The sequence below is a fragment of the Polyodon spathula genome, chromosome 8, assembly GCF_017654505.1.
Source record: "Polyodon spathula isolate WHYD16114869_AA chromosome 8, ASM1765450v1, whole genome shotgun sequence".
In the NCBI taxonomy this organism is placed as follows: Eukaryota; Metazoa; Chordata; class Actinopteri; order Acipenseriformes; family Polyodontidae; genus Polyodon; species Polyodon spathula.
The window spans coordinates 21,458,790-21,480,654 of record NC_054541.1 but is presented as its reverse complement, the minus strand read 5'-3'; the positions used below and the strand labels follow the sequence as shown (position 1 = coordinate 21,480,654).

General features: G+C 38.3%; 1 protein-coding gene across 3 annotated transcripts in view; it reads right to left on the bottom strand.

Moving 5' to 3' along the window:
• LOC121319596 (serine/threonine-protein kinase B-raf-like) overlaps positions 1-13,746 on the bottom strand; it is a 67,093-nt gene extending 53,347 nt beyond the window's left edge. For all 3 annotated transcript variants that reach the window (XM_041257187.1, XM_041257186.1, XM_041257188.1), the window contains exons 1-2: positions 13,576-13,746; positions 2,918-3,019 (exon numbers count right to left, since the gene is read on the bottom strand). In XM_041257187.1, coding sequence (XP_041113121.1) covers positions 2,918-3,019; positions 13,576-13,737 — 264 coding nt within the window. In that variant the 5' untranslated portion in view covers positions 13,738-13,746. The remainder of the gene's footprint in view (positions 1-2,917; positions 3,020-13,575) is intronic.
• Between the last annotated feature and the right edge of the window lie 8,119 nt (positions 13,747-21,865).

The window sequence follows — 21,865 nt, the reverse complement described above, 5'->3', positions numbered from 1 at the left end:
TGGATCTGACATCACAGCACGTTATTAGAATGTACCGCACAAGATTAGGCAGAGCACAATACATCCCAACAGAAACAGCACGCTAACTTTAGTATAATTTAAAGAAATTAGGCTACGAGGCAGCCAAAAAAATGTGATTTTTGACAGCCCCAATATGCCATTATTGACAGATGTGTCCTTCAATTCATGCAGCTTAGTGCCCAGGACAAGCACCCTTGTCAGTTTCGCAACAATGAAAATACCTCACACGCCTTGTATAGTAAAAAGCAGAGGTTGCAGCAGGGTGTAATTAATTAATAATTATCTCAGTTTTGATCTTCTTGGAAACTGCAATCACAAGATGCCCTGAGCTGAGAAAATGTAAAGGCCCTGCATCAACTTGTGTTGCTAAAGTGGTACAGTATACAGAGGTGCGTGTGTGTGTGTGTGTGTGTGTGTGTGTGTCTATATAAATATATATATAGGGGTGCACCGATAATCTTTGGGCCACTGAGCAAGTGTTTTTAAAATTATCTGGCCATATAATATAATATAATATAATATATATATATATATATATTATATATATTATATATAGTACAAAAAAATGTTTTTTCATTTCCGTATGTACATTACTATTATGAAATTAGTAGGAGAATCCTTTTAACAAACAATCTTGAGAAGGGCTCATTCCCGTGTTCATTATTTTTGTGTAATATATTCACAGCTTACGTAGTTCGCTTTTTATCTAGCTACGTAAAAATTGTGTAGCATCATGAAAGGGGTTAGAATTTGTCTGCTTAATTAGCTTCTGTCATACTGGGTTCATAAAAACGGAAGCCATGTGCACTATACTATATATATATATATATATATATATATATATATATATATATATATATATATATATATATATATATATATATACATCACAGCTCTGGAAAAAATTAAGAGACCACTGCACAATTATCAGTTTCTCTGGTTTTACTATTTATAGGTATGTGTTTGGGTAAAATGAACATTTTTGTTTTATTCTATAAACTACTGACAACATTTCTCCCAAATTCCAAATAAAAATATTGTCATTTAGAGCATTTATTTGCAGAAAATGACAACTGGTCAAAATAACAAAAAAGATGCAGTGTTGTCAGGCCTCGAATAATGCAAAGAAAATAAGTTCAGATTCATTTTTAAACAACACAATACTAATGTTTCAACCTAGGAAGAGTTCAGAAATCAATATTTGGTGGAATAACCCTCATTTTCAAGCACAGCTTTCATGCGTCTTGGCATGCTCTCCACCAGTCTTTCACATTGATGTTGGGTGACTTTATGCCACTCCTGGTGCAAAAATTCAAGCAGCTTGGCTTTGTTTGGCCATGACAGGGTCTTGATCTGATGGTCCTCCATCCACACCTTGATTGACCTGGCTGTGTGGCATGGAGCATTGTCCTGCTGGAAAAAACAATCCTCAGAGTTGGGGAACATTGTCAGAGCAGAAGCAAGCAAGTTTTCTTCCAGGACAACCTTGTACTTGGCTTGATTCATGCGTCCTTCACAAAGACAAATCTGCCCGATTCCAGCCTTGCTGAAGCACCCCAGATTAAAAATGAATCTGAACTTATTTTCTTTGCATTATTCGAGGTCTGACAACACTGCATCTTTTTTGTTATTTTGACCAGTTGTCATTTTCTGCAAATAAATGCTCTAAATGACAATATTTTTATTTGGAATTTGGGAGAAATGTTGTCAGTAGTTTATAGAATAAAACAAAAATGTTCATTTTACCCAAACACATACCTATAAATAGTAAAATCAGAGAAACTGATAATTTTGCAGTGGTCTCTTAATTTTTTCCAGAGCTGTATATATTAGTACAGTACCCGGCCCAGTTAGGCCTGTGGTGCTTCATAACCACAAGCCAAACTAATCTCTACCGGCCCCTAGGCCGCCGGGCCATGGTTACCGTCGAACCCTGCAGGTTTGAGGGTTTTATTGATTTTTAAAACAGCTCAAATGTAGTCTTGGAACAAGTTCACTGACACTATCTTCTTTGCACCTCATCATTCTTACAGTAGACAGCTTGCTTTAATACAATATACAAAACCATACATCATGAAAAAAATAGATCACCATCTCCTAAATCCACATACATGTATGGGTGAATAAGGCCGAGGCGATGCATTGATCCATCTGAACTTTTTATTTTTGTATTTTTATTCAGTGTAAAACTAGGCACTAAAGTCTCAAATGCATAAAGCACCATGTAATCAATGCTATATTTTTCACAAAACAAAAAAAGGTAACATTCCCACTTGTGGATCATTTTAATGAGCAGTTTTTAAACTATAAATAGCCTGGCTAAACGTCAGTCGGGAGTTCAGTTCAAAGCCACAGGCAAGCAAACCATGCGAGAGAAGGAGAAGGAGAGCAGGTCAGGAGAGGGGAAGAGGGAATGGGTTCGCCCCAGGTTCAGCTGCCAGAGCGGGGCTGAAGCATCTCGTCTCCCAGAGAAAGCCGCAGCTCCTCACTCAGCAAAAAAGGAAATACATTAGGAAAGATAACCACGTAACAGACCTAATATTTATTTAGTTATAAAACGAATGTTCAATAAGATGTCTGTTATAAAGTGCCAGCGCAGCTTTTCTTCAGTTCAGATACTGTATGAAAATGGAAATTAGACTGAAAAGTTGTTTATTGTTTGAACACTGGTACTGTATTTACTGTAAAAATACTGCAGGAATCACTAGTATAGGGAACTGGGGGACGTGCTGTAGGAGCGTTATACCAGAGGCACGTAATAACCGCGAGCCTTATAGCGAGGGAGCACTATATAGAAATAGGTGCGTATAAGAGCAGGGATAGGTTTTTAAGGGTTTAGACCCCCCTTTGTAAAGACAATTCATATCTCTGTACAACTATGTCCCTGTTAACTCACCTCAAGGTATATTGATGGAGGGTTGTGTTCACCCCCGAACTTATCCAGCAGAGCTTCTATATGTTCCTGCGTCAGTTTAATCATCTGCTTGATATTCCATACCTATATAAGAACAACAAAGTGCTATTACTTAATAATAGTATGAAAAACACACACACGTAGCCATTGTACTGTATGTTAGAGAAAATAATGATCCATCCACTCTCGACTTCCAACCCCTAAGGCCCTGTTTGCCATAAATAGTCTGTGTTAAAGGTGTCCATTTACTATACTCTTCTGTGCACTTTCTGTATGCAAGCCACAGCTACATCAGACATTGCTAATGTAACAGAGTTTTAATGAACACGTTTGCCACGACAGCTGTCTAATTAGGCCTAGTTGCTTATAGAAATGCTCCTGCCACTACTGTAGCAGAATCAGTCCATCTAATGTATGCGCCAAACTTAAAATTTTTCTTTTAAGGCTGTAAAAGTTAATGATTTGCTCCCCCCCCCCCCCCCCCCCCCCAAAATTGTAACTATTTATAGCATCATGCTGCACTGCCCACTGTGAGTACTGTAAGTGAAAATTAATGTAAAATCTTATATAAAATTTTAAATGATGCCTACAATTTCAACAAAAATGTGTCCGACTGTTTGAACGTTTAATCTATTAAGAGTAGATTTAAAGCCTAAATTTACAATGGATGTAGGTCATGGTGATTTATAGTACATTTTCACAATATTGATAGCTCTAGTTTTATATTTACAGCCGTGCCAAAGAATGCATGCCAGGTTGTTACAGGTAGGAACACTCAGTTTAGACCCATAATTCTGAGATTAATGGCAGGCACCTTGCTGTGAAAAAATGGATAAACTAGATAAAATAACAGTAAAAGCCCTAACTGTAAAAAGGGCAACACACAAATGAGCAGGTGCCACCATATTTTGAAATTCTCATTAAATTTTACTAAACAATGATCCTTACAGGTTCAAAATTAAATAATCAGTTCACTCGATCAATTGGGTTGGGACAATATATTGATACTTCATTCATATTTAATAGCCAATATCGTTACTTAGTTGCCATTTTCTAATTGCCAAACAATTCATAAATCTCAAAGTGTTTCATGCAGAGAACAGACATCTGAAATAGATACCTACATTTCAGGAAATGCAGTTTTACAATAGCGTTTGTAACTTAAAGATGATTGCTTAAATTAGGTGGTATCTTTGTAAAATTACTGATACCAAAGGGGCTTTCTTACGAAGTCACGATCTCAAACGGTGTTTGAAATATGAAGCTTGATCTCTGTGACCGACACAAAGACTTAATTTTTCATATCACTCAAGATCAAACTTGACCTGGACAATCATAGAATACAACTGAGTACAGAGTAAGATACCAGAATCCCCAAAATTTACTGTGGCAAAGTGGTGAGTGATTACAGATGTATTACAGACTTAACAAAAGTGCAAATGCAATGAAAGTGAAACATAACATTTTTGTTTTGCAAAACAAATAATACTACATGTACTACTTAGGAACACAGTAATACACACACACACACACACACACACACACACACACACACACACACACACACACACACACACTCTCTCTCTCTCTTCCGGCAATGTCTAAATCATATTGTACCCCAATTGACGCCAAAGCAGATGCTATAGTTAGAGGTGAAAGAGGTGAAAGTAACTAATTTCTTACTGGTGTAGTGTTATCATTGGGAACAGGTTCAAGTGGTACTCCGCGCACTGTGCTTGCTCACACATGCCTAAACTTCCACTAAGAAACCAGTAGTGGTGCAACAATTAATCGGTGCATCGATTACTGATCATCTGTCGTTAAATTTCCAGAGCTTTGCAATAAAACCTTGAGTGTGTGAAAATGCCCTTCTTTTAGTGCCATTACAGTAGATAAACAACAAGGATACACAATTTAGGTCTCTACATTCGCGTTGGATATACCACATGTAAAATGAATTGAGTAATGAACAACCATAGTTCAGATATAAATGACTATAGTATTTGATATTATTATTACAAAGTTAAAAGGATATCTGATGCGGATGCACGCATATTCTCAAGTTCTTTCTTTCTTTTTTTTTTTTTTTTTTAAATCGGAAGTATTCTAATTTGAATGTAAAAATTGTTCTTTTTTGTTTAAGTATTACTGACAGCAGTGTTTCTAGTTATTGGTTCTTCTGTAAAAAAAAAAAAGTTTAAAATAAAATGTCAATGCATCGATTATCATTGATAAATGCCTATACGATAATCGAATAAGAAATTAGCTTGCTGATTGCACCACTATAATTTTTTTTTTTTTACTTGCGCAACTTTGCGGTGGACTTCTCGCATATAGTTTTTTCTTTTTATTGTCTGCTTCCAGTTTAAGTTTGCAAAAAAATAACTGGTATTAATTATGGAATTAACGTTTAATAGGAAAACACCCATCAGATCGCAATTGATTGCACACAGTTTTACCAAAATCTGATCTAGCCTTGTAGCTTGACTAGTTCACTAAATGCTTCAAGATACAAAGGTTCCCTGTGACCCCACCTCACAATCATATATATATATATATATATATATATATATATATATATATATATATATATATATATTATAATTTTGTGAGGTGGGGTCACAGGGAACCTTATATATATGTGTGTGTGTGTGTATATAATTTTGAGGCAAAGTTGCACAAGTAAAAAAAAAAAAAAAAATGTTTGCATACTATTTTCTTAATGACTGAATAATATGATAAATTACATTAAAAAAGACAAAGACTGGAAAATATAATCAATTCAACAACTTTGAGTACACACAGGCTGAAACCATTTCACTAATTTTGTGACCTTTCAAACAAATCATTTGCACCTGAGCTGATTTAGGGCTGCAGTAGCAAACATATCACAGTTAATATATTGAGTTTTATGATATATTGAATCGGTGCAATATTACTGTCAGTAGTCCCAGGTGAAAGAACACGGTAAAAAAATAAGTTTTTTAAACACAGTAGTGGCTGTACAATTCTGCTAATATTATTAATCACATTAGTACAAGCTTGTGTAACTAGAGCTGCGGTTGGTGAGGAAGGCATTAATATTAACATATACTAATACATATACTAATAGCACAGTGGAAAGAAAATGTGCCACAGTGAAATTAATGTATAGAATTATACAGTACATGAATATCTCTGCAATCTTATTGAGAATTTAGGAAATCTGTAATGACTTTTTTTTTTTTTAATGTGGGACTAAGTTTGCCATTTATTAAATGGGAATCATTTATAGTGTATACACATCTTGCCTTGTGAAACAGTACGTTTAACTTGTTTTACAGTACAGTTAAGTGACTTAAGTTTTTCCAGTGTGGCTAAAAAGGCTGCAGTCTTAGAGGGAACATAGTTAAATATATTATTAGTTTCACTCAAGAGAGACGGCTACAGTTGGGACTGATTTAAAAGAATATAATACATATAAAATACATTAACAAAGCAGGCTGCTGTTGATCTCTGCATCATACACCTTTTCAACATAAAAATTCCAAACTTCCTCCATACTTTTTCGAGACTTCCATTTGTTTTTCCCAGACTTGTGTTTTAGTTTGTTTCTGTTAGTTTTTCGATAGTTATCTACATAGCCGGGCAGCCGAAGACCATTATAGCTTTTTGAAGTTGCACCTGGTTTTCTAAAAGTATTGTCAGAATCTGACCTTGCATCATTTACAAAAATAATATAAGTAGTTGTATACTGCAAGTATACTTGTGCCAAAATAGGATAGTGTAATGGTACCAATAATATTGTAGCGATCTCAGTTAACACAGACAGGCGGATCACGCAGAGCGAGGCAATCCACACACTGGCGGAGGGCAAGCGTGAAACCAGGAACTCTCGCGCTAAAGCACAGCGTCGATACCGCTGCACAAAGAAGCCGGCTCCTTTGCAAGGAGCATATATCGAGCTTATCTCTCTGTGTGAGATTACGTCACCTACCAGCCCTGCTGCTGCCCTCCCCCGTGCACGCTCCAGTATATTAAAATCAGACCATTTTGGCACAAGTATACTTCCACTATATAACTTTTTTGTAAGGGATGATATTGGATTCTGATCCATACTTCTTTATACTCTCTGTTAAATGTTGAGCACTATGGGAGGTGAAAAATAACAAAAACGAAATAACAAATGTGCACACATTATATATTAAAATGTGCAAGTGTTGTATATTAAACATACAAGTCAAATAGTTAATACAGTACATCCTCACTATAACAACCCTATTTGGGTCCAACGGCTTTTGTTCGCTATAGAAAAAGGACAATCCGAAAACAATGTCAGCTGCTGGAGTGAGTTAAGGAAGTCACCTTGGATAAAGGCATCAGCTAAATTATTAATAATATCAGTACTGTTTTTATTCTTTGATTTTCTTTATTATTACAGTATTTGTCACTAATAATAATAATAATAATAATAATAATAATAATAATAATAATAATAATAATAATAGAATTACAGTCTATCCGTTGAAGAACACAGTTCAACACCCCCCACCCCCCCCAAAAAAGCGAATCAACAAATTTTTTGTTTCAATTGCATATGTTAATTTAAACCTTGGTTCCTTTTATAGAGCTGTATGAGCCAAAACCAGCAGCAGTTTGATTTATTTATTTATTTTTTTAATCTGTATTTAAATCATATAAATGAAGGCCATATAGCGAGGATGTAAACACTATATCTACACTCAGCTGACGGTTTGGACCCGAGGCTGTTGCTGCACTCGGTACTGTAAGTTACAAGCAAGCACCATACAGACAAAATAAAATTACTGGTACATTTTATTAATCACTTTAAAGAAATGAAAAAGTGATGTTAACATGCTACGTTTATACACACCATAGGGGCTACAGACAGCGTTTTTTTTTTTTTTTCCTGGGTTGGGAAATAACATTAACTATTTAATAAAGGTAACAACAAGATAACAAAATCCTGAATCCTGGTGAGCAGAGTGCTGTAGCTTGTAATTCCAGGGTGTAACTTTGTTATAAAAAATCATAGCCTTAATATAAATGTACTGTATATACTTTATCTGTATTACATTCTTGACAGTAAATATATACAAGACACATTTTAATTTCATGGAATATTCGGTTTCATTAAAATATTAGATTTGTTGTCGCTGGGTCCTAATCGATAAATAAATGTATTATTATCGTTATCGTTACAAGCCTAATGAGTGTGTGTATAAATAAATTGGTACTATAAATAAATCCATGAACAAAAATGTGCTTCTATTATTATTATTATTATTATTATTATTATTATTATTATTATTATTATTATTATTATTATTACATTCATTTAATTCAGTTACCTGAAGACATGTTCTATGAACCATCATTTTCATGACTTCCAATACTGTGCATAAAATAAAAGCATATGGAGTGAGAAACTAAAAAAAAAAAACAGCAACATTTCGTTTTTTTTTGGTTTTATTTTAGGTTCTTAATGTCCTTATAGCAACCTAGCAAACCGTGAGTACTCAACACTGATCAAAATGCACATTGTTGTACTTTCAGGCAAAAGCTGTGTGAGTGGAACTTACAGGTTGTAGAAATTATGCAATGGCCTACCTTGTTTTTGTTTGAAAAAGATTGCTTACTGTATATTTGCAGCGGACATGTTTTTTCACTTCTAAATCCGTTTTTAGGTTGTGAACGCATTCTAGCAAAACTGATGGTATCACAATCAACTTTTGTTGCACATGTGACCACACTGGGACACCGCACAGCCCTGAAAATGTGCCTGTAACGAACGCCATACATCCCCAGGCTGAAATCAACACTGTCCTAACTAAGCTCCGTGACAATAAGCAACTAGATGTTTGTAAAATGTAAGTGTAGCATATAGCACAGGGATACAGTATACCTGCTCAAACTGGTATGAAAAATCTTTACCAACTGCTTTGCAGTCAACAATATAAAACGCTGGACCAACTTTGTATCATTGCAAATGTGATCTCAAATAGACCAGCTGTGCAACGTAAACTGCCTACAACGTTTAAATACTACTGTACATTCTCTATATTGAGTGGCTATACAGTTATAAACATCATCTTCAATGGTCAAAACATCAATGGTCAGAGATATCTGGTAGTTGTCACATGATGTGCTCCACACAACTTCCATTGTGGTCGATAGTGGTTGCTATGTTTCCCCAATTTAAATAAAGTTGCATTAACTTTCATCATTCTGCACTGTATAAAATTACATTTATTCGTACACCAACGGGGAGGTTAGTGACTTTGGAGCGTCAGATAACCCGCCATCACTGTTTAGTTGTCAACTGTCTTCATAACTACACTGCATGTAAAGCCACAAACGTCATCTGTTGGTCTTAAAACTGTATCTTTTTGGACAGGCTATGTAGCTTCTGTTTTTCAAAAGGGGTGGATAATACTTTCCCTGCACACAGTCCCGATTTTAAAACTACCACGCTGATGTTTAGCAATCGCTAAATCTGCAGTTAACGGGTTACGGCAAACTGTCGTCTCACCTTCCAGTTGATAATCTTTTTTAAAAAACCTACATGCTCAAGTAAGACTTACAGTATCACTGTATAGATAACTGTAATAAATCTGATCAATCTAGAGCTGATTTAGCAGGAGCATTTTAAAAACAAATCTTAGTTTTACAAAACCTGAACTCGTGCAGCGAAGTAGTCCAGCCCACAGAGCTCCTGTTGTAGAAAAAGTTTAAAAAATAATACAGATCATGAAAGTTGACAATTATACAAGTAGAGTTTTTGTTATATAAAATATAATAAAAAGTTTTTAGCATTTATAAGACAACCACTGCACAACGGTGGAAAACAACAGCTTTTGTCCAAATACTTTCTTCCTTAAAACCTCAAAACTTGCTAATGAAAACTGCCATGCATGAAATTATCTGAGTAGGCTATTTAATAAATTATGTCATAGTGAATAAACCGCCCTACCGCTCTCTAGCAAATGTGATTGTCAGTTAATGAAACACAAATATTCGACAATATCAGCGAGAACAGGGCACTGTAAATTGTCATCACTGCCTTCCTATTCATTTACCAAACCAAATAAGTAACTATTACCTATCGTATTGGTCAAGAGAAATGCAGTAAGCACACATCAGTGCAGACAATCAAAAAGTCTATATTTGCTACTATATAACCAAGTCTAAGATACTAAAGGCATTTGTATTATTTTTAATTTTAAACAGTATTGTAAAGATTTTGCCGTCTCTTCCAGTTGATAGTATTGTAGGGATTTTGGTTTTATGTATTAAAAAATTTATACAATTTTATTCCCATTTAAAAAAAAGTCGCTAAGATGCCGCTTAACTTTGCAACGGTGTCATACCCAACGTAACTTTTCTTCTTTCCTTTGTGTGTTAAAATTTTATAAAAGTACCCCCGGTTGAAAACCCCTATCTTAACTAACAGGATGCCATCCAAACTGATAAAGATGAAAAGGGTATTCAGCTGCAGCGGTCACATCCTTACCCCCTATCGTTTCAGACTGAGCCCAGAAAATGTTAATATTTTGGTGTTTCGCCACAGTAATTTGAAATAAATCATTTTGCGGACCCTGTGTGAGCTGGAGTGAACCCTATTTCCAGTTAGGTAGTGCCTGATAGAACTGTGGTACCAGTGTGTTGTTTTCTTGTTAAAAAAATTACTTGTGTATTTCTTTAAATAGCCATTTAAAAAAAAAAAAAAAAGATTACCAAAAAAATGACATTATACCGCGGTACGACGATAACCATGGTATATTTTTTGACGGTTATCATACCATCAAAATTTAATACCGTGACATCCCTACTTATGACTAATCAGTCTCAGTCAGTCTTGGTCGGCAACCGCCACACACAGACAGACTGATCACATCTGAACAAAACTGTTTGAAAAAGATTCAACATGTTCAATCTTCAAATCTGAAGACATCCCAAATGAAATCTGGATAACCTTGGTTTTAAGTGCACGCACACTGCTGCAATTCATCCAGACTCCGTACGGCCATTTGAGATGAGTCGGGACGGCTTGAGTTGGACTGGGTGCGGCAGGCTTAATGGGAACAGTAAGATCGTCTAAAGCCCCTTTCACTTTGGCACTATCCGCGTGAAACCACGTACCTGGGTTGTACTTGTGTTAACCCGGCTCACGATGGCCATTCGTGAACCGACGCAATAAGAAACAGCAACAACTGCGGGAAAGTTTTACTTCCGCAAGGAACTTTTCTGTTAACTCTGTTTAGCCATATTTGTGTGATTGAGACACAGCATGAGCCAGACTGCAACAGGGATGCAGAAACATTTGCTCTAGTCAACGTTTGGGCCTACGGTTCAATCCAGAGAAGTCCCGGATGGAAGGGTCAGTAACAAGCTGCTTCCGGGGCATTGTTTACTTTACCTGTCACCCAGGTCAACCCAGCTTTATCAAATGCAGCGTGAAATCACTTACCCGACCCGAATGACATCGGGTCCTGCCCGGGTAGGTTCTTGACCCGGGTAGATCATGCCAGTGTGAAAAGGGTTTAAGATTAGTACCAAAAAAAAGTTGGTCACTTTGTATGCATACAAGTCCCCCCCCCCCCCCCCCCCCCCCCCCAACTTTTGTTCCAATGCTATAATAAATCAGCACTATATGCTAGCTTTATGCTTTAAACTCATGTGAGAAACAAGTAAGTTTGGCTAACAGTGTGAGATGGTGCCAAGGAAATTTCAAGTTGTTAGAGGAAGTTTGTGTGCCACAGATTTAATTTAAGGAATGTAAATAAACTGGATAATCAACCAAATTTCTATTTAAAGTATCATGACCAAGCCCTTCAGTGTAAAACTGAACACTTTTGTTGGGCACTGCGTCTTAATAAATATACAAGTTGACCTAACATTGCTAAAATAAAACATTCCTATTTTGAAATTCTGAAACTAATAAATTAAACAGTACATCATTCTCAAAACAAAATTAAAATGTACTGATGCCTGTTACTACTGTACCTACATTCTTCCACAGTTTATACTGCACTGTCCGCTCTACTTTATCAGCAAGCAGGCGCTTGCTGGTTTACATTCACCAAATGCGTGTTGCAGTTGCAGGGACAAGCTCCCCCACCCTTTATGCCCCTCACTGGGGTTTTTGTTATACTGGCAACATTTCACAGAAAAAACCTATACGTGTGTCGGATATATTAAACGTGGGCTTACATGACAACAACATATTTAAATAAGTCAACTACTTTTTAAACCAATCTTCCAGAAGTCAATTTAATCAGAAAGTATCATTTTTAAGAAACTATTTGTAGTTTTACTGAATCAATCCAAATAACCAGTTAAGTGTGTGTGTGTGTGTGTGTGTAGTCCCCAAATCTGAAGTTCCATTTAATATTGTGTCTACAGTAGTTCTGCACAATGCCAGCAGGTTGCTACAGTGGAAACTTGCTGTTTAAATACAGTCAAATGCAAATATTGTACTCCTATTCAAATTCTGACGGCCCAATGCCCACTTAATGCAAATATAAATAAATAAGTTTAACTCTTTACAATTATAAATGGACTACGTATAATCTTTGAAGTACTTACAATACCGTCCCCTCTTGGTTATTTATTGTGACATTGTGTTGCCACACACTTGTTAATATTTTAATAATTTAAACCACCGCAACTATTAGTAGTATTATTATTAGGACAACTATTAACTATTAAGTACATGAAAACATTTTCTTCAACAGTCAGCACTGTGATGCCACACATATGCGCCTTATCTGAGTAAAAGCAATATTTGCAGGACAGCATAACAACAATGCACGAAAACATAAACACTATTTTTGAGTTGTTAAACACATTTCTCAACAAAAATTCCCTCTCCTATGAATGAGACAAACCTGCCCAGATTTATTTATTTATTTAAAGAAGAAAATTCCCTACAGCCACCACGAACACAAATTGAATATACACCACAGTAATTATGCATTATTCTGCACGGACCGTATTATTAATATTTAAAAGGCAACATAAATAATACAGATCAACAGTACCTAACGAGTCACTCAATTATAAACTACGCGAAAAAATTGAAAGAAAGATCGAGATTGGTTTAAACACAAATCTGTTTTTATGTAGATTAATAAATGAGACGCACAAAATATAAACATTGACAACCCAGAATCCTAGCAAATTCAAATAAACTATATGTAAAAAAATTCCGTCGTCATTATTATGAAAAGCAAATTAAAAAATACGAAAAATGACAGTACATTATTAAAAAATGTATTTAAACTTGGACACAAAATCCCCGTGTCAGAAAAGCTGCAGCAAGCTATGCAAAAAAAAAAAAAAAAAAAATGCAGGCCTCCTATTTACTAATAAACATTCAACTGCGAAGTAGTATTAAAAAAGGCGAAGGGAAATACAACATCGTTTGCAAAACACATGTTGGCAATATAAATCTGGACTTCCTGTAAACACACAGTTGCAAATAAGTGCATTTGGATCGTTGTGCATCGTTCAGTTCCCTACTGCATAACCACAAGATTCATATTTACAGCCGGTGTTTCCTGCAGATTTACATTGAGCAAGCTGCGCTCAGATCCCGACTGCCCCTGCACCCCTCTATTCTGTCACCCAGCACATACCTCCTCCGGGATGTCCTGGTTTCCCCCAGGGATCCCCCCAGTGCCAATGGCTTCAATCCCCGTCCCCAGTTCGGTCAGCCTATGCTCCCGGTCCGGGTCCCGGTCCATGGCGTCTCCGTTGAAGACGGACGGTGGGGACTCGACGCTACTCAACGTCGCCATTTTAAACTGCGAGAAACTGAGAATAACATAGAAAAGAAATAAAGGAGAAACAGGAGGGGGAGACAGAGAGAGCTCCTTCAGACTGAGATGAGCTCAGGGGTATACGAGGTTAGGATTTTGGATAGCTCGCCGCAATTAGTATTGTATTTATTTATCACCAAATGTTACATTTGTTTTACTAACCACTATGTTTTACTGATTTGGTAATCTTGTGCTTTCTAAATTAAATCTGAATAGTTTAGGGTTAGATTAATTTGGGGATAAAGTCGGAGTAAAGTAACAGGTGTTGTGTTAAAGACATGGAACTCCAGGTTTGTGTCTGCAGCTGGAGCAAGGCGACAGCGGTCAGGGGTTTGAAGATTCATCAAGGGAGAATGAAATGCTTGAGGGAGAAGGGACAGTCAGTCAGTCAAATCAGTCGAATGAAATCTAGCCACAGGAAGCAAACCACAGTTCGCAGGATATCAGCACCCCAGTCATAGACGTGAGGAGGACTTGCATGGACACAGTTAGTGATGAACCTAATGATCCTTGTGAACCCGGTCAGACAAACCAGCATAAGAGAGAAAAGAACCTCAACGGGCACAAGACTGGAGTTAAATGGCCAAGAGCTTGTGAAAAAACTGCGTGGGACACAGTAAATACAGATCTCTGCTTTGCATTGGAAAGGTTAAGTGAAACAGTTGAAAAGAAGCTGGATAAATTTGGGGACATCATCTACGCATATGGAAGTGAGAGGTTTGGAATTGAAAAAAGGAAAAAGTAGAAACTATTCCTGGAAAGTCTAGACGGCAGCAGGAGATTGAACGCTTAGTTAGAGAAAGGAGACAGCTGAGAAAGCAATGGAGAAGAGCTGAACAAAGTCAGAAGGAGGGACTCAGTCTCTTACAAAGGGTCATAAAAGATAATCTTGCAAGATTGCACAGAGCTGAGCGCCTACAGAAACGCTACAAAAAGAAGGAGCGTGCAAGAGCTAACTTTTATAAAGACCCATTCAAAGTTATTCACCAGTGAGAAGAATGGCACACTAAAAGCATCTAAGGTTGAGCTGGAGAGATATTTGGAGGAAACACATACAGATTAAAAAAGGCAGGAGCCTATGTCAATTCCTTCAGACATCCCACCTATCAATCCACCAGAATACCAAATGGAGGACTGTGCACCGAAGTGGAAAGAAGTAGAGCAAGCTGTGAAAAAAGCAAGGGCTTCATCATCACCAGGGCCTAATGGAGTTCCGTACAGAGTGTACAAAGAGTGTACAAGAGTGCTTCAGGAGTTCTACGAATTCTGTGGAAATTGATGAAAGTGGCATGGGAAAAACATGTTATACCAAGAGCATGGCGCCGAGCAGGTGGAGTCTTTATACCTAAAGAAAAAGATTCTACAAGCATCAGTCAGTTTCGTCCTATTTCCCTATTAAACGTAGAAGGCAAGATTTTCTTCAGCATTATTGCTCAGAGATTGTCAACTTACCTATTAAAGAACTGCTTCATTGACACTTCAATACAAAAAGCAGGCATTCCAGGTTTCCCATGATGCTTAGAACACATCAGCGTAATCTGGCAACAAATTCAGTCAGCAAAAAAGGAGAGGAAGGAGCTCCATGTAACATTCCTGGATTTGGCTAATGCGTATGGTTCAGTGCCACATGAACTTCTTTGGGCAGCATTTGATTTTTTCAGTGTACCGATAACAATAACAAATTTAATGAAAGCCTACTTTGGAGATTTGCAATTTAGTTTTTCAACTTCAGAATTCAGCACTACATGGCAACGCCTATAGGTTGGAATAATGGCAGGATGCACCATTTCTCCACTGGCTTTTACCATGGCAATGGAAGTAATCATTAGGGCATCAAAATGGGTATTAGGAGGAGAGCGCTTGGCTTCTGGAATGCGACTACCACCAATTCGAGCATACATGGATGACGTGACAACCATGACTACAACAGTAGCCTGCACTAATCGGTTATTGGGCAAATTAACCAATAACATTGAATGGGCAAGAATGCAATTCAAGCCCAATAAATCAAGGAGCATCTCTATAATTAAAGGCAAAGTAGTAGATAAAACATTCTTCATTAATGGTGAGGCAATACCAACAGTCTCTGAGAAGCCAGTGAAGAGTCTTGGGAGATGGTACAACGGGGATCTAAAGGACACAGTTTGTGTGGGAGAAGTTAGACAACAAGCAGTGGAAGGGTTGAAGAGCATAGACAGCTGCGCTGTACCAGGCAAACTAAAACTGTGGTGCTTTCAATGTGGTCTTCTGACAAGGTTGCTGTGGCCACTGACTGTGTACGAGGTTTCTTTGACAACAGTAGAGAAGCTGGAAGCTTTAATCAGTTCATACATCAGGAAATGGTTGGGAGTTCCACACTGCCTCAGCAGAGTGGGACTTTATGGTAAAGGAATACTGCAGCTACCAGTCTCCGCTCTAACCGAGGAATTTAAGTGCGCCAAGATCAGACTGGAAATGACATTAGTAGAGTCACACGACAAATGTGTAAGGGAGGCAGCACCTGTGTTGAAAACTGGAAGAAAGTGGGCGGCAAAGAAAGCTGTGGAAGATGCAAAGGCTGCCCTTCGAATTGGTGATATCACGGGGCAAGTTCAGCATGGAAGAGGGGGTCTTGGTCTCAGTTCAGCTCCTCCTACATGCCATAAGGCAGCCCCAGCTGAAAGGAGGAAGCTGGTAGTCAACGAGGTGCAAAAGCAGGAGGAGAGGATGATGTGTATACAGGCCATTTCCCAGGCCAAGCAGGGAGAATGGATGAGATGGGAGAGTGTGGAACAACGCAAGATTGGCTGGCAAGACCTATGGTCAATGGAACAGAGCAGGATCAGTTTCCTCATCAGGTCAACATATGATGTTCTCCCATTACCACAGAACCTAAACCTCTGGGTAGGAGAGGATCCCTCATGTCCTTTGTGTTCATCACCTGCAACATTAAGGCACATTTTGACAGGATGTAAGGTGGCTCTTAGCCAAGGTCGGTTTACATGGTGCCATGACCAGGTGCTACGATGTTTGGCCTTAGCAATGGAAGACAAGCGTAACCTGACCAATAAGTTGCCACCTGTTCCATCAAAACATTACACACAAAAGACAACATTCCTCCGCCCAGGAGAGCAACCACCAAGAAAAGGTGTTAAAACCAATCCTCGCCCAGGACAACTGGAAGCTGCTAGAGACTGGAAAATGCTGGCAGATGTTGGTCAACGGCTTATTTTTCCACCTGAGATTGCCACCACTAACCTTCGACCAGATATTGTCTTGTGGTCTGGATCAGCACGCCTTGTTCACCTGGTAGAGTTAACAGTGCCATGGCAGGATGCTGTAGATGAGGCTTACGAGAGGAAGAAACTGCAGTATGCTCAACTAACCACTGAAGCAGAACAGTGAGGATGGAGAGTCCGGGTTTACCCAGTGGAAGTAGGTTGTCGAGGATTTGTGGCACACTCTACAACCCGGTTTCTCAGAGACGTCGGATTCAGTGGCCAAGAGTTGCGTCACACAGTGAAGAACTTATCTGAAGCAGCAGAGAGGAGCAGCAACTGGGTGTGGTTGAGACGGAAAGATTCTGGCTGGGGATCTCAAGCACAATAGAAAGAAAGAAACGCTGATGTACAGGTAAGTAAGCTGGGCTGAATTGAGCGGGGGACGGAGGGGGGTGATGCTGGGACACAAGAATCAACGTCGAGCCCTCTTGAGGTGTCGTGGGCTAGTCGACGAAATACTGAGGATGGAAGGTGCCCACTTGAAGACCCCAGAGATGTACCCTACTTAGCTCAATCCAGACGGTTGTCATGCTGATGCGCTGAGGAGACCGCACTGTGGTTGATCCCGGGAGCCAGCATCGCAGCCATTGTGTGTGCTGATGCGCCAGGGAGGCAAATAAGCTGATCCCTGGAGCCAGCATTACACTTCAGCCATTAACACCAGACAGAAGGATATCTACATCATTATATGGAGGCAAATGGATGGAGACACATATGGATCACATTAGTTTACTGTAAAGCAACGTCTTAGTTGGTGCTTATCTTGGCGAGAGCCGAGTTCAAATCAGCATGAAGTTTTAACATCTACTCTCGTGTAGTGGAAATCATGCAGGTAAGGCAGCGGCATGTTCAATCGTCAAAACAGTTATCATTCACATGTGTATCGGTAACGTGAACAGTAAATACAAGATTATCCCTACCGCTAAATAATAATAATAATAATAATAATAATAATAATAATAATAATAATAATAATAATAATAGCCAAGCTAGTTTAAATCTGATTTTTTTTTATTTGTTTTTTTTTATATAAACTGAATAATTATTCTTATTATTGTACATATTTTGTTTACTTTCTTCTATATTGTAAGCATGGCCATAAATATATGCAGACACTTTTTTTTTTTGTTTTCATCATCAATGCTGATGTTCATGTATACATTCTAGTAAAGTACAAGATTCCTTCATTTTCTCTGTTGGCTTGCTGTGTAGCATAGATTTGGAGGTTGAATAATAAATAGCAAGCAGTCATATAAATACTACCAGCATGTAGCTTGAAACCTAAGCTTTACCTAGGTAGAATGTCAGTTCTGGTTTTGGCCCTGATTGTAAGTTAACAAAGGGTTGGTGTGAGGCCTTTGCTATGTGCCTCTGTGTTGAACTGTGTACTGCACTGCACTTTGCAAATTGTGTGCTGGACAATTCCCAACCCGCAGCTGGAGTTTCAGCACAGCTTTGTGACCAGACCAAAGGGCCTGGTGCAGCAAGGCATCGGCACTGGGGACTGTGGCAAAGTGGTAAGTGGTAGGTGCAGGTGCAGTCCAGTAATCCAACAAGAAATGACAAACAAGCAAAGTACAAGTGAAAAAGGTTTCTGTTTGTTTTAATCCAGGGGTCTGATAACTAAACAGAAACAAACAGTGATGGCTGGCAATACGCAACGATGTGTATTGCACAGTAAGTGATGGGTTGTAGTCTCGTTTACAATGAACAATTATCCTACAAGAACAATAATTCCAATGCAAATACCCAAACACAAACATGGTCACCTCTCCCAGTGACTGCTGTAGTGCTGGTAGTGAATTTACAATGTTATTTAGTGAACAGTCAGTGCATTGTTTGGGTTTTGTGCTGGCCGTGGGCGACAGCTCTGGATCATGTTTAGCCGTTTAGTCTAATACACAAGACAAACAAGACTATATAGACAGATGGACAAAAACAAACAAAACATTCACATTCTTTTTAACACAGAATACTGGTCCTTTTGGTTAATTTACATAACCACATCAAATGAGCTGATTACGTCGCTTTGACGCCTATTTATACTGTCACTCATGACCCCTTGGTAAAGGATTACAACCGCTTCTCCAATCCACGGCTGCCACATCATTTCCTTCCGGGTCGTTAGTGTACCGAAGCTCCACCCCTTTTCTAAATGGCCGACTTCTTTTTAGCCCTAGGAACGAAGTGTCAGGCCAAGCAGTCCAGGGTACTCTGTTCCTATTACTTGGTGCCCTCACAGGTCAGGAGGGAGATTTCCCACCAAGAATCATTGTTTTTCTGTCACAGGGACGCAGCACCAGTTAAGCTGCTGACCCGCCGACTATCCCTCTGGTCCAACAGGAAGTGGAAAAGGTCCAGGGGAGATGTGGGAGGCAGACCTCATCGAGCCGTCAGACAAGCCATGGACTGCGCCCGTGGTCCTGGTGCAGAAGAGGAATGGAGTGGTGGCTCTGTGTGGTCTACCAACTGCTGAATTAGGCCATCTACAATGACTCATACCCCGTGCCCCGCATTAATGAATTCCTGGCTGTTACACTCAGTGGCTGTTTCATCATGGTCCATAAAAGATCAGCCTGCAAGCTAGCTGGGAGTAGTTGGAGTTGGTGTTTTAGATGGGTGCTGTACGTACTCGCTGTGAGTAACCTGCACAATTGTTGTAACCTGTTATACCTGCTGTAACAGTGAGCGACTTATTATTTTGGAACATTCCTGTTGCTGGTTTGTTCCTTTGTTTGTATTTCATTACAATATTACACTGCTGTATAATTATAATTCATTTTAAAATATTGATTTGTAAACCTGTTTCCTCTGTATTTCCATTAGAATGAATGATGCTAATAAGGGATTTTTATAAACACGTAGGTTGCTTGCCGCACTTGATGACACCTGTGGCAAAGTAGTTGATTGTGTACAGATGCAGGAGTGATGGAGTGTACAATGAACAGACAAGGGATTTGTAATCCAGTTGGAAAAGGGATTTTATTTACTAGAATCCTGGTCTGGTGACCAAATAATATTTCCAGGAAATACACAACAATGTATATTGCACTGGAAACAAACAAATGGATGGCAGTCCCAAATAATAAACACTTGTATCTTTCCCACAATGTACAAACACGGTCCCCAGTCCTGGGTGCATGCTGCAGTGCTCGTGGTGGGTGATACAAGTTTATTCGTGACAAAAGTGAAGTGTTGTACCGAGTTTTGTGCTGGCCCTTGGCAACAGCTCCGGAATGTATTAGCTGTCTAATAATTACAAACAAACAATTATAGACAATCAAAACAAACACTCACTGTACTTTTTATCACTGGGTCTCTCACAGGTCCTTACAGGTTTAAAATGCTTAAACCAAAGCGAAGGAACAGATTACGATTCTCCATCCCCTTTTATGCTGTCACACATGACCCCTTGGTAAACGAGTGCAACCACCTATCCAATCTGTGGCTGCCGTCATTTGTCTTCCAGGTCAGTGCGTTATTGCAACAGAGTCTCGCTCCCTTCCTGGCTGGCAGACTTTCCTTGAACCCTAAAAAAGAACTTTGTCAGACCAGCCCATCCAAGGAACTCTGTTCTCACTGCTTAGCACCCTCACAGGTCAGGAGGGTGATTTACAGCCAAGAATCATCTTATTTCTGTCCCATAGAAGGATTTTTTGTGGTATTTAATACACTGCATTAATATTGAAAGATTATAATGCTACCAAAAAACTATAAACTGTATTAAGCAATGTATATTTTTGTAGAGAATAATTTAAACAGTAACAATATAAAAGTAGAAATTACACAGAAACATAATGTAACTTCTTCCTCTTGCAAGTATAGTATAAGTTGTTTCCTGCTATTTATGCCAGAGCAAATATGTTATTACTCTTAAACATTTTGGCTGTCTTTTGTACAAAGTTGGGTATGTTTTTTTTTTTTGCAGCACCAATAGCATTTTACAAGTCATGCTGTAAAAGTATAGTTTTATGAATCAGGACAGACACCTCCATATACAGTAGACCCATAGTTGCACAATCTCAACAACTTGTGCTAAAAAATGACCTTTCCAAGTTTTATCTCAACAGATGTGTACTTCTATATTTATTTTTATTAAATATTATAGATTCTCTAGATACAATCAGAATGTGTGACAAATGTACATAGGAAACAGATGGACACACTCAAACTTAGATACTCTCAATAGCTTCTGCTAAGTAAGGTCCCACTTTTCATCACAATTAGATACAACGTTCTCTAGATCCTGCCTCTTCTCACCCCAGTTTTTGGGTTGCCAATACTGTTACTTTCTTAATGTTTTTAACATAGTGATCTAATTGTGTGTTTAGCATTGTATTTTAATCAAAATGAAGTTATCACTCACTGGCCAGCTCTGCAGGGTTGATTAAAAACTTGTAATGGAGAGCCACCATTTAGTGTTGTTCTTGTCCCACCACCCATTAATAATACAGACACTACTACACATGGCTGTAATACTAGTTAGGTCAAATAACTGTGAGCGTTATAATAACTTTATAATATTACTATAAATCAGGGTTGCATTACAGAACCCAGAGTTGCTGCAAGCAATTGCAAAGCAGACACTTGCGTCTTTTCCATATAGCTGCTATTACTTACTCGGTTCATGAATGAAACTGTTCACTCTTTTTTAATTTTCTAAATTACACTTTGTAATTTGAATTGCTTAATGTTGATAAGGTTGCTCCTGGAACTGCTTCGGGATCTGCAGTGCACCGCAGTTCAAAGGTCACAGCATTATGAGATCACTTAGAAATCAGGAAGCACTCAAAAGAACGTTTTTACATACTCCGATAATGCTAGGTGGAGTGTGACACAGTACTAAA